Source organism: Barbus barbus (genome assembly GCF_936440315.1).
Source record: "Barbus barbus genome assembly, chromosome: 33".
Taxonomy (NCBI): Eukaryota; Metazoa; Chordata; class Actinopteri; order Cypriniformes; family Cyprinidae; genus Barbus; species Barbus barbus.
The window spans coordinates 9,666,811-9,681,321 of NC_136761.1; the positions used below are offsets into that span (position 1 = coordinate 9,666,811).

At 35.6% G+C, this 14,511-nt stretch overlaps 1 protein-coding gene across 1 annotated transcript in view; it reads right to left on the minus strand.

Annotated features, from left to right (window-relative positions):
• LOC306853133 (GPI ethanolamine phosphate transferase 2-like) overlaps positions 1-14,511 on the minus strand; it is a 118,992-nt gene that overhangs the window by 46,940 nt on the left and 57,541 nt on the right. The window contains exon 8 of the mRNA XM_079390332.1: positions 8,902-9,186. Coding sequence (XP_079246458.1) covers positions 8,902-9,186 — 285 coding nt within the window. The remainder of the gene's footprint in view (positions 1-8,901; positions 9,187-14,511) is intronic.

The following is a 14,511-nucleotide window of genomic DNA, read 5'->3' on the forward strand; positions in this document are numbered from 1 at the left end:
TACCTTTTTGAGGTCAACATGAAACAGCATTTACAGCCCATTTTACTTCTGTAATGAGAGTACAACAGAATATTGATTTAGGGAAAAAAAGAAAAAAAAAATGTTATTCATCAAAAAATTATGTGAAAGTGAACAGTAGTGTTGTTGTAGTACTTAAAACCATCAACAACTTATTTATAATTTTATTTCTTTTGACACTCTTGTAATAGCACCAATTCAGATGCCGCTTCTGTGCCACCTCCGCAGTGCAAAGATGAATTCTGTTAGTGATTTCCGTGATATTTTTAACTCTAGATGGCACAGGCTGATGGGTTCTAACTCAGATATAATGAGATCATTATTCACATGGTGCAGCTGATTGGTTTCTTTTCGCATCAGCAGCCAATGAGCTGGTTCTCAGCCTTCAAATACTTGGCTAGTGTTTGCTGTAGCAGTTGCAGCACATTTCAGAAACCCTCCACCTTCCCCAGCTCCACCTGTATAGATCTGCTGCAGGGGGATTTCATGTATGTTAGATATTGGGGTTATTTCATAAAAGTTATAGTATGTGCAGCAGCAGTATTTCCTACATGCTCACAGCGGCATGTCATGGATGTACTGACAGTAGCTAGTCTCGACTACAACACTAGTGTACAGTATGTGTTAAATACCTGAATGATTCTGAGCTTAATAAAAATAAGTACATATCATGAATTTTTTTTTTTTTTTTTTACATATTTGGACCAGAAACACTTGATTCTCTTTGAAACAGTGCCGATGATTAAAGTCAATGCATTTAAACAAAACCACAAGAAACATTTATTTGAATAGTTTTACATTTTAAATGTCTTTGTTTTATATATTTCTTTCAATAATTTATTAAATAGAAATATCAGTAGATGTAAATTTCTTCAGCTCTAATTTTATGGATATGAAGGTGTGATATACTTTTTCAGATTTTATCAATTTTATAAATAGATGTTGTTTCAAAGAGGATCAAATGTTTGCTTGTCCAAAAATGACCAAAAAGCCAAATATTTCAAGGGGATGTACTTATCTTTTCTCTTCCTGAATACCACACTTTTGAGGCTTTTTGACTCCATTAACAATAAGCTAATAATCATTAAATAGCTATTTGGTGAATATTAATTACACTCTTAAAATTAAAAGTTTCAAAAGGATTGATTGATTAATTGATTGATTGGATTCTTTCTTTCAAACTTTCTTTCTCTGCAGAACATTTTTCCACTTTAAAGTACTTTTTGTGAAATAGAAAGATCCTATGGATGTTAAAGGTTCCTAATGGAATCATAAAAGCCAATAAATAACCTTTATTTTTAAGAGTGTAAAAGGAAAATGGGGAAAAAAATAAAAAAAGGTTCTTTCAAAATGGAGTATATTACATTTTGATGAAAGATTACAGAGACTTATGCAAATGAGCACATTTAAAAACAGATGCAGGACTGAGAGATGCAGTCTTATCAGAGTGACAGTAGCTTCTGAGTTTTGGATTATAATAAGAATCCAAATATCGTCTGAAGTGCCGAGTAAACATCTCTATTAACAAGGATGACAGCAGCTCTAATTGATCAGGAGGTAATTAATGCAGACTAATTAAACACTGTGACGGAATTCCCTGACAGCAAGGGGCATGAAATACAGGCACAACCCACATCTGCTGGAAACAGCGCTGGAATCACCGCTAAAACAAGATTGATTTTGTAACATTGATTTTTGCATAATACTACCATTATCATTTTCAGTGCCATGATAATAGCTAAACAAAATTAATAATTATTAAATAGTCTTGTTTTTATAATGTATAAATATAAATGTACATAGGAAAATATAGTAAAAAAAAAAAAAAAGTTTATATATAATTTTAAAGGTTGTTCTGCCAAAGAAAAAAAAAAAAAGATAGGAAAACACAAAAGTTACTGTCATAGAAATGTGCTTCTTTTGACATCGGTCTTAGTATTAATCATCAATACTTTTAGAATTCTCTAATTTATACTGATCTCAGCAGTTCCAATAAGCCTTCAGTGAGGGAGGTTAATGTCAATCATGAGCAACTCGCAGAAGCTTGACGTTAATTTCCATGATTCCCTCACCTCTGTCTCACAGCTATGTGAGGGGTAACTGTCACACATGTGGGAGTAACTCAAATTTCTGTCAAATTGGCCTGGATCCTCTGAGAGCCCATTACCTGGTGAATGAATTGGAAATACAGCCAACAGTCTCCTGGATCTGCACCTGTCAATTTGAGGCTGTGGTGCTTTTCAAAGGGGCAACAGCCTAATTCTATGTACAATTTAAAAAAAATAAAAATGTATTCACTGCTTATCACGTTTGTCAATAGCACTTACACCAAAAACAGTATCACAATAAATATAAAATAATGTATAATATGAAACAATAATATATAAAATATATATAATATAAAATATATGCATGCATGTATAAATACATACTGTATGTGTGAGTGTGAGTGTGTGTACAGAAAATAAAATAGAACAATTTATTTTAGTATTATTTATATACTATTTATTAATTAGTAGTAGTATGTTAATTAGCTTTATTAATCTTTAGTAATTTTTGTGCAATGTGCTCATAATTTTTATTTTTTCTTTAAAAATTATTCTTCATTTAAATATCAATATATTCTTTAAATATTACTTAATTTATTAACTTAAAAAAATATATTAACTTTAAGAAAACCTCTTTTAAAAAAAACTCTATTTATTTCCAGTTATTCATTTTAGTGTTTCAAACTATTTCAGTTATAAACATTATTAACATTTCTGATTATCTTTTAGTTTTCAATCTAATATTTATATTTCATTTTTTAATTTAAGTTAAAAATATTTTAAACCGTTAATAATTACAATTTAAAATAAACATAAAGCACAATATTGTCAATATTTACTTTTTCCCCCTATAATTTTTCACTTTAACAACCTTTTTTTGGGCTTCCTTTTCTCCCTCGAAAAGTAAATGTTTTGTTATTATTATAAAACATGACATTGCAAAAATATTGTGTTACTGTTGTCCAGCAAAACAAATGGGTTCTTGCACCAAAAACAGTATCAGATTTTCTAAATGAGCAAAAAAGTCTATAGGTCACAACCACAAAAACATCTAAATGACCTGTTTTGCAGCTTAGGTTTCACTAAATGTATTTTGCAGCCCATTTCCTGTTGAGTTGGATGCCAGGGTATGCATGAGCGGATAAAACCGCTGTCCTAACCCCAATATGCCATCATCACCAATCACATAAATCATTAGTGTGTTTTCATGATGATCATCGCTGTCATACTCGAGTGCGTGTCAGTCTCTAGCATACACAGTACATCAAACGAGCCCGAAAAATCCTGATTTCCACGATACGGCCCCTTGAAGATGCCTCAGGCCAGACAATTTCTCTTTATTCAAACTGAATGCTCCTAAAAGCCAGCGTTTAATTTAGAGCCCAACATATTCCCTGTGCATGAAACCGAGCTCTTGCCACCAGAGACGGAAACCGGAGCAAAAAACCTGCTCATTAAATATTGAGCATGAGTGATGCTTCAAAATAACAGACAGCTGTCTGAAAGGTGGAAGGTGACAGGAACTCGACTAGGAATCGAGGAGTGATGCTGCAAAACTTTCACTCGACTCGTCTTACAGTCACTTCCTTGACTTATTTCTCTTCTCCTCTGCCGCTCCGCTCTCTCTCTAATGATCATTCTGTTTGTTCTCACCTCTGACTGTCAGCAATTTTCTCTCTCGTGCCACAGAAAGAGAGAGAGGGAAATCTTTCTTTCCAGTAAAGAGGTAATTAAAAGAGGTGTCCTCTTCTTATCTCATTAACTCTGAAGCAAATTCTTTTTTTATTCCTGAAAACATTCCCTGTGTCTCTGCTGTTTGACGAGGCCAAAAGCAGATATGCATTATTAAGAGGAGTTTTTATGAAGAGAGAAGACTCTGTGAGCCCAACACAACTTCCTTTCTTATGATTTTGAGGATTAAATATGACCCAGAATGGTTTTTTTGTGAGACTCTACTAGTGCTACAAACTTCACTGATATTTAATGATGACATTTCTATCCCATGATGCAAGAGTAGGCTGAAATGATGGTCATATTCTCATCTCACATTCATCATGGAGGCCAAAACAGATTGCTTCTAACATAAAACTTTTATAGTTTCCTCCAAAAGTTTGATAACACCCTAGATTGTCTAAGATTTTGGATTTGGATTTCATGGTGTAAATGCATTGAAGTAACTTGCAATTATTATTGAAAAATATCAATAATAGGCTATAGATAATTTTGTCGATGACATAAAATGGCAGTATAAGCTTTGGCAGCTGTGATGTCTGGTTGCTGGATTAAACTGGGTTTAGATTCCTTTTTTCACATTACTGTCTAAACACCTACTGATTGGTTGACAGTTAAAGCAACAAAGCAAATAAAACAGTTTAAAGCTGCTTTATGAATAGCTTTAATGCTACTGTATTTGAATCCATTCATTTAAATATTTTTTGTCTTATCAATGCAAAGCCATCACAGAAGGATGCTGATATTGTTGAAATCTTTTAACTGGGGCCTCAAGATTTTAATTATAAATAAAAACAAATTCTTATTTTAATTCCCGATTTTGTTACAACCGTTTGTTGTATTTGCTTTGCTGCATTGTGTTGCTCTCTCCTTTCCCTCATTGTCTGTCCTTCGATAGATCGCCTGAAGAGGTGTTGCTCATGCATTATTTGTCACCGGCAGCAGTTTATTGTTGGTGTGACCATGAACAGACAGAGAGCTCCTGGATAGCTCCTCCAGACAACGATTAATCTTGTCTCAAATGAATGTTGTTTTGATTTAGTGCTCATATTTATTGATGTTAGAGTACACACTGGTAAGCAGAGCGGAGGGGTTTACCTTCATATTTGGGGAATCTGTATGGGCTTCGTTTTTCTGTCATTAATTACTCACCCTCAAATCGTTCCAACCCCGTAAAACCTTAGTTCTTCTTTGGAACACAAATTAAGATATTTTTTATGTAATCTGAGATTTTAATCTTGGATTAATTTTGATTTTACGGGTTTGGAACAACATGAGGGTGAGTGATTAATGACAGAAGTTTAATTTTTGGGTGAACTATCAACTATTTATAATACATTATAAGGTTATTCTTAAGGCATTATAATGAATGCATAATGCATTATAAAAAACCTTATAATGTGTTATAAAATCTCATGAATAATCATAACAACAATTAAAATACATTATAGGGTAACACTTTATAATAACTGCATGCTATGAATCATTAGGTAAACATTAGTAAATAGTTAGTTCATCCTTTATAAAGCATTGTGGCAACATCATTAGTAAGCAGTTTTTAAATACAGCTATAAATGGCTTGTTCTTTATTTATTAGGCATATCTATTACAAAGGAGATTTAAAGGCTCGGTTATCTTCCTAACAGAAAAAATAAACAAACACAACACAGAGGGATACAGAACAGAAATATTTTTTCAAGATGCAAAAATGAAACTGTACACTTTAATTTTTATTTATTTACTTTTTTCACTGAAATTGCAGAGGTTTCTTTTTCTTTTTCTTTTTTATCAAGTGTAAAGTTGTTTCATTTTTTGCATCGTGAAAAAATATTTCTGTCTTCTGTATCCGTCTGTGTTGTGTTTGTTTAACTTTTCTGTTTGGAAGATAAATGAGCCTTTAAATCTGCTTTGTAAATGCTTTATAAGGTATAAATAGTCCTCACTTTAGATGAGCTCACACAAATAGATGGCTGGCAACTGCTAAATGTTTTATAACTACCTGATTAATCATGAATTACAGCAGGAATATGTGTTAATAAAGCATTTATTAACACACTGAGCAATTATTATGATGTGTCTAAATAATATGATTTATAAATGTACATTTAAATAGTTTATTAATAATTTACTTACACTTTCTAAGTAATCTTATGATCCACTGAAAACTCCTAAATAACTGGTTTGTAAATAACATAATAATTTAGAAATGTTAAATTGATTATTAATAAAGTATGAAAATACAATTATTAAACATTATATATATATATGCTCGAGAACAAAACATTTATAGCTGCTTATAAATACCTTACGACATCTCTTGAGTGCATGAATGTTTATATAAAACTAATTGTATTAGTAGACTTAGGTAGTGTCACGAATCCTGGCCATGAACTTCCATTCGTTCACCACCAGAGGTCACCCGCTCACCACATGGACTACTGCACTACACTACACTACTGGCACTTCACCGTTGGACTACAGTTCCCATCATCCATTGCACTGACGACACACAGCTGATTTCACTGATCACACAATCACACGCTTTATAAGCCTTGGACTTCCTCTCTGTCAGGGCCGAGTATTGTATAGCGCATATCCTAGCGATAACTACTCTACGGAGCCTCTCAGTTATCATAGCCTTGCCTTTTCTAGTGTTTTGATTCTTGCCGGTGTTTCCTGGATTAACCCTTAGCCTTGCCATTTGAACTCAGTTTGCACCTCTCTTGGACTACTGCTCATGTACCTGGATTATCTCTCTGCCTTGCCCTGTTGGATATTGTTTGCCGATCGTCGACCCACGCTTGCCCTAGGATTACTCTTTGTCTTGCCTGTGATGTTCCTGTTTGCCATCATATGAACCTTGCTTGTTTTGTGACCTCGCCTTTTAATAAAGCCTCGTAAATGGATCCGCACGCCTCACGTCTTGTTCGCCCCGTAACAGGTAGGGTAGGTAGAATGTTCACATACTTGCAAAGTATCCTATACTCAGTTTGTCTGTGGAGGAACCAACAAAATAAAGTGTTCACATACAGTATATTCAGCAGACACACTACTAATACTCTCATGACTGCTAGATGATATGTAGTTGCAGAGTTACTTATCAACAGCTGTCTAAAGGGTGCCATCAAAATAATCAAACTGATATTACAATAGAAATGGTTCAAAGCAAATGTGTCATATTACACATTCATCTGATCAGATATCTGATCTTATGGCTGTTTGACAAAAAATATATATATTATTGTTATTATTATTATTACTTATAAGTGGTCTTTGTCTGCTTTAAGTAAAGTAACATAAGTAACGTGGCAAGATATGAGACTTATAATACATTATAACTATGAGAAATATAATCCATTGTAACTTAAACAGATGGATCGTATTCATTGTGTGTTATAAATCATCATACTCTTAAAAGCTATAACCACAAATAAGCAACTATTATAATACATTAAAACTGTTCTTATGAATATTCTTGAGATGATATAACATTATAAAGTTATTTATAATGGATTATGAATTCAATATAATGCCTTAAGAATACCTTTATTATGTATTATAAATACGGGCTTCATAGAAAGTGTTACCATAAATAATATATACTTATTGTTCATGTTAATTAATATAGTTAATGTTAAAAACTGAAACCTTATTGTAAAGTGTTACAAAGTGATAAAGTTGTTCTGTTGTTCTGTGTGTGTGTTTCACAGAGTTGATGGTTTGGATTAACCCTTTAATTGCCGTATCCCTTAAAACCAAACTGCCAGAGGGTTACTGTGATGCTTGTGCTCGCTGGGCACCGTTTTCCTGATGTCACCGGGGGTGGCGGTTGCACTGACGGCTTGGGCCCGTCATCGCTGCTTGCAGCTATATTTCAAAGTCTAATTTCTATATCTGGAAAAATCATTGAATTTTTTTTACAATGCATATACATTTTTCTTTCTATTAATCAAAGTATACTGGAAAGCAGCACAACATGGATAATAAAAAAATTTTTTCTTGAGCAGCAAATCAGCATCATGTGACACTGAAGACTGGAGTAATGAAGCTGAAAATATAGCTTTGCATCACAGAAATAAACTACATTTTTTAATCTTTTCAAATAGAAAACAGCTGTTTTAAATTGTAATATTGACTGTTTTTACAGTATATTTGATCAAATAATTAAGCTCTAGTGAGCATAAAAGACTTTCAAAAACATTATCAAATCTTACCAACCTCAAACAGTGTATAGCATTAGTACTTTTTTTTTTTTACTTAAGCGAGCTTACTGTCAAAGCTGTCTTTTGACAACAGCTCCTGTTCACACATGACCTTTAAATAAGTAAAGGACACTGCATTTACAGCAAAGCCTGTCTCTGAAGTAACCAGAGAGCTTCTCTACTCGTTCTTAAATAAACTGCCAAGGATAAAACTTCAATCAGGTTTTCTTTTTGGTGTTTAGAGCAAAATGGAAAATCTGAAACTCTGCTTGGCCCTCCAGAGACATAAAGCTGCTGTGTGCGATGCTTGTGATGTTCAAAATCTCTCTCCCATCACAGCCTAATGTGCTGAGATGACTACAAGACACACATTCTCAGGTTAACTTCCCTGAAAAGTGTAAACATGATAGCAAAACATTGCTTTGACATTTCTGACATGTCAAATTCTGTTTGTCCCACCAATGGATGACAAGGGCAGCATTTTGTTAATGAATAATACTTCACTAAATAATAAAAAATGCCCTCATGATCTGATTCATGATTTATTTACTGGACACTGGTGATTTCAACACAAATCCATCACTAAGAGGTTTTTAAACTTCTAACATTTGCTTCCAATTAAAATATGAGCCCATAAACCATAATATTACTTTATCCAGTAAAAAAAGGTGTTTCATCTAAATCAGGAGAGAAATATGTACAAATCAAGCACTGTTTACAAGCAAAAATAGTCTAAAACAGCTTTAAACAAAGATGTGGGTGGATTTTGATGTGAGAGGGCAACAGGGGATGGACTTTTTCACCGGAGGAAGCTTTATTATGAATTATGGACTTGTATTTTACATTTGGTGATGCCCACGGTGCATTCACCGTGGGCATCACGGTTTTACTCTTTTACTCACCTTAGTAGGTGTCTTGTTGCTGGTCGGCATCCTCCTCGCTGCCATACTAACCAGAGCACACATTAAGGCAGAGGACAAGAGGATGACGGTGAACACTAGGACCCAAGGGAGAGAGCAGAGGTAGCAGGGGCCCCCGGCGGAGGTGCAGACCAACACGTGAAGGGCCGAGCCAAACAGACACAGCAGGTAGAAGGGCAGAGAGAGCAGAGATGATGCCAGTGGGACGTCCACAACCGCCTCCCTGCTCAACGCCTCCGGCATGGCCAACAAGAGCAAAAACAGCACCTGGAAAACGAGAGAGAGCGTTTCAATTACACACACATGCACACAAGGGCTCTGTTTACCGCTTGTATTAACATCTGTCTCGGGTGATGCCATCACAAACGGTCATATGAGACCGATAGAGGTTTTTACACTTGATATTAAAGCTGCTGTAAGTGATTTTCAGGGAATATCGCTCATAAAATGGTCCTGGCAGATATCACTGAAATAGGCGTCCTGAGAAATCACACACGTCTCTGTGACAACACAAGGCCCTGTAATCAGCAAAAAAGAATCTGAAAGTTTTACGCCAGTCAGAAATGCTCTCTGCCTGTCAATCATTTTGCATGTCTGGGTTTGCAGACAATGCATTGGTTGATGTCTTTGGAGGGCAGGTTTTTGGAGAAATGAGGATCACTGGCTAACTCAGCATTTTACAGCTTCTCAGTGAACACTTTTAACACAGGAATAAATTATACTTTTAAGTATATTAAAATAGAAAACCATTATTTTAAACTGGAAAAATATTTCACAATATTACATTTTTTCCATATTTTTGATAAAATAAATGCACCTTTGAACAGCTGTGTGTGTGTGTGGGTGTGTGTGTATACAAATATATACACGCATACACACACGTATACACACGTATACATATATATACATACATATACATATATATATATATATATATATATATATATACACACACACATACATGCAAAAAAAATTTAATCAGGAAGGGGGCTGACACTTTTTCACAGATCAAACAAATTTAAATATTAATCTAAGATAACACAAGTAAACACAACATGCAGTTTTTGAATTAAGTGTTTTATTATGAAGGGAAAACAAAATCCAAACCCACATGGCCCTGATCTGAAACATTAAAGTGTGACATGCAATAAAATAAAAAAAATCAGGAAGGGGGCCAACACTTTTTCACACCACTGTATATAGGTGCAAAAATTAGAATATTGTAAAAAAGTTCTTTTTTTCTTGTAACTTATTTCAAAAAGTGAAACTTTCATATATTTTAGATTCATTACATGTAAAGTAAAACATTTAAAAAGTTTTTTGCTTTGAATTTTGATGATTAGAGCTTACACCTCATGAAAGTCAAAAATCAGTATCTCAAAATATTAGAATATTTACATTTGAATTTCATTAAATGACCATCCCTAATTTATAAATTCCGGCTATCTCTTGGTCTTTGAAAACACAATAATGGGGAAGACTGCTGACTTGGCAATGGTCCAGAAAACAATCATTGACACTCTCCACAAAGAGGGTAAGTCACAGAGGGTCATTACTGAAAGGGGTGGCTGTTCAAGGAGTGCTGTATCAAAGCATATTAAATGCAAAGTTGACTGGAAGAAAGAAATTGGGTAGGAAAAGGTGCACAAGCAACAGGGATGACCGCAAGCTTGAGAATACTGTCAAGCAAAGCTGATTAAAACACTTGTGAGAACTTCACAAAGAGTGGACTGAAGCTGGAGTCAGTGCATCAAGAGTCACCACGCTCAGACATCTTCAGGAAAAGGGCTACCAAGCCACTTCTGAAACAGAAACAAAGTCAGAAGCATCTTACCTGGGCTAAAGAGAAAAAGAACTGGACTGTTGCTCAGTGGTCCAAAGTCCTCTTTTCAGATAAAAGTAAATTTTGGACTTCATTTGGAAATCAAGGCCTGGAGTCTGGAGGAAGACTGGAGAGGCACAGAATCCAAGCTGCTTGAAGTCCAGTGAGAAGTGTCAGAAGTCAGTGATGATTTGGGGTGCCGTGACATCTGCTGGTGTTGGTCCATTGTGTTTTATCAAATCCAAAGTCAATGCAACCGTCTACCAGGAGATTTTGGAGCAATTTATTCTTCCATTTGCTGACAAGCTTTAAGGAGATGCTGATTTTACCCACAGTGCCAAAACCACTTCCAAGTACTTTGCTGACCATGATATTACGGTGCTTGATTGGCCAGCCAACATGCCTGACCTGAACCCCATATGGAATCTATGGGATATTTTCAAGAGAAAGATGAGAAACCGTCAATCCAACAATACAGATGAGCTGAAGGCTCAATAGTGCCTCAGCAGTGCCACAGGCTGATCGCTTCCAGGCCACACCTCACTGATGCTGGAGTTTGTGCTAAAGGAGCCCCGACCAAGTATTGAGTGCATAAATGAACATACTTTAAAGAACTTGAACTTTTCTGTTTTGCAAATCCTTTTTTTTGATTGATCTTAGGAAATATTCTAATATTTCGAGATACTGGATTTTTGACTTTCACGAGCTGTAAGCTCTAATCATCAAAATTAAAACAAAAAACTTTTGAAATGTTTTACTTTACATGTAATGAATCTAACATATATGAAAGTTTCACTTTTTGAAATAAGTTACATGCAAAAATGAACTTTTTCACGATATTCAATTTTTTTTAGATGCACCTGTATATTATACACACACACACACACACACACACACACATATTGAATGTAGGCTATTTTTAGTCCAGTGCCTGTATATAAGATTAGTATTGACCAAGTTCAGAGGCTGTCATATGTGGATCAACTTACTTTGTATTTTCAACAGTTTGAATATGAAAAATAACTTTTATATTGATTGAATGGATTTACTGCATTTTGAAAAAAAAAAAAAAGGATATCATGGATTTATTGCATTTTGGAAAAAAAATATTCAGTTTTCATAATAATATTTGAAAATCAAAATCTGTATTTGAATTTTTTATGTTATTATAACCTAAAGATGCTATGTGAACGTTTGAAACAGAAAATAGTGTTTTCATCTTGCCACTTTCTTGGTAAAGAAAACACATTTTTACTCAAAACACACAATTTACAATTCACGCACACAATTCACAAAAAGTTTGGGATATTTGACTTTCTGGTGAAATTTCAGAATTCACCTTAAATGCACTATAACCTTTACAGGTGAACTTAATTTGACCTTCTCTAAACTTTTGAATTCACATGTCCAACTGTTAAATGTTTCATACTTATTGCACAACATACTGTTCTCTAACGAGGTGATTAACCACAAAAATCACAACAAGTGCCTGATCCATGAATTGACCACTAAATGTTCTGGTTCAATGACAATTTGTTTTTAAACAGTCCTCGTCATGATGCTGTTCACATTTTGACATCACGAGACCAAGACGACACCTAACAATTTATCAACAGTGCCTGGGCATTGCGAGGCTTCAAATGGGCTGTTTTGGGCTACTGAGCTTAAAGTGTCACAGAGTGTCATCAGCAGGTTGCAACAGAGACACAGAGAAACTGGAAGAGTCACAGAAAGGCATAGAAGTGGACATCCTTTGGCCACATCCCATGCTGATGGCCGCTTCACTGTGGAACCGGATAATGAATGCCACTCAACTCCAGGCATGTTTAAGGGAAGTGAGAGGCACCCGAGTGTCACTTCAGACCATTCGAAACTGCTTACATCAGCATGGTCTGTGTGCTAGATGACCTGCAAGGGTACCTGGCCAGACAACACCACCAGGCACAGGCGTCATTGTCAGGGAGCATTTACGCTGGACGAGGAACCAGTGGGCCTCAGTGCTGTTCTCTGATGAAAGTCAATTCACATTGAGCAGAAATGATGGCCGTCAACGCTGTTGGAGACATCAAGGAGAATTCTTTGCACCAGCCACTGTTGTCTAGTGTTACAGTCTGGGAAGGTGCCTCTAGTCAATACAGAACTAACCTACACCTTGTGAATGGTACTGTGACAAGCCAATACTACCCGAATAACATCATTAATCGGGTCATTGTGCCTCTGCATGAGCAACACAGGCCTGATTTCATCTTCATGGATGACAATGCCCCAGCTCATCGAGGTCACATCATCATGGAATGGCTGCTGGAGGCTGGAGTACTTCAAATTGAGTGGCCTGCACATTCTCCAGACCTGAATCCCATAGAAAACCTATGGGATCAGCTGAGTTGTTGTGTACAGGGTCATAAACCTGCACCCCAGAACTTCAATGACCTCAGGGCAGCCCTTCAAGAAGAGTGGAATGCCATGCTTCAAGAGACAATAAGTCGACTTGTGAACAGCATGAGACGTCATTGTCAAGCTGTAATTGATGCTCAAGGACACATGACAAGTTATTGAGACATTGACTTGTGAGTTGTGGTATACCACCACTGTTGATAGCTTTTGTTTCAATAAATAGTTTGAGATGAAGAAATTACCATTGCATGCTTCAATTTAAATGCCCTACTTTCATGATACAATATCACTGTAGCATCCCTATCCCTAACTTTTTGTGAGTAGTGTTTATACACACATACATACACATATACATATATATATATATATATAACAAAAAAATAAAAGTCAACAACACTTAAAACTTTATTCAAAAAGATAACAGTATAATTTATAGGATGCAAGCTACCTAAATGTTTAGATTAGTAACAAACTCAGGTTTTTCACTAGATGATTTTTTTATTACTTAGAAAATTTGTTCCAACCCAGTTCTGAATGTCACTGCCGTACTTCCCAGGATGCATGTTAATACAATACACACCTCATCCTTCTCAAACACAACTTTACTGGACTAATGCAGATACATAAACAACTGTAATCTCACTTAATCTGTAAAAACACACACTCTTAATCAGAAGGGTGGTCAGCATGGGTCACACATCAACAAGGCTTATGGAAAATTAATGATGGGTTTGTCTGCAGCTCGACATCAGGACACATATTCATAAACAACCCTAAAGAAGGACTCATATGGAATTTAGAGGTTAGTTACTGGAGAAAACCAGTCCACCGTTGTCAGGAAGCCTCTTGCTAATGCATCAGCTTTTTAATACACAAAAAAACTGTAGATCGCAATGACAGCCGAGAAGTGAATGCAGATATCTCACACTCTGAGAGATTTCTGATAAAAGCAGGAGAGCAGGGCTTTAAAAAAGGACACACGCTGACGTGTCCTTGCCTCCGACTCCAAACAATGCACCGACAGTCAAACGCTCGCTTTGAAGCGCACTCGCTCTTTTCTTGTCCCCATCCGGTTCACTCGCTCACGGCTGTCTTCGTTGACATCTCTACGGGATGTTACATTTGCGCAGTGAGCGATGTTTGAAGAAGTCACATAAAAAAAAAACTTTTCTCTCAGAACTTGAAATTGGAGGGTCAGAAACACCACATTAATATTTAACAGAGAAAAGACACAAACTGCCGATCATCTGAGATAAAAGCTTTGTGGGAACTAGATTTATCATAAAGGGCCAAAAGAACAACGGGAGGCTGGAAAACAGGATGAAAAAATAATCAGGCCGCAATCTGATGTTTTTGCTGAAAACAGTAATATGCTT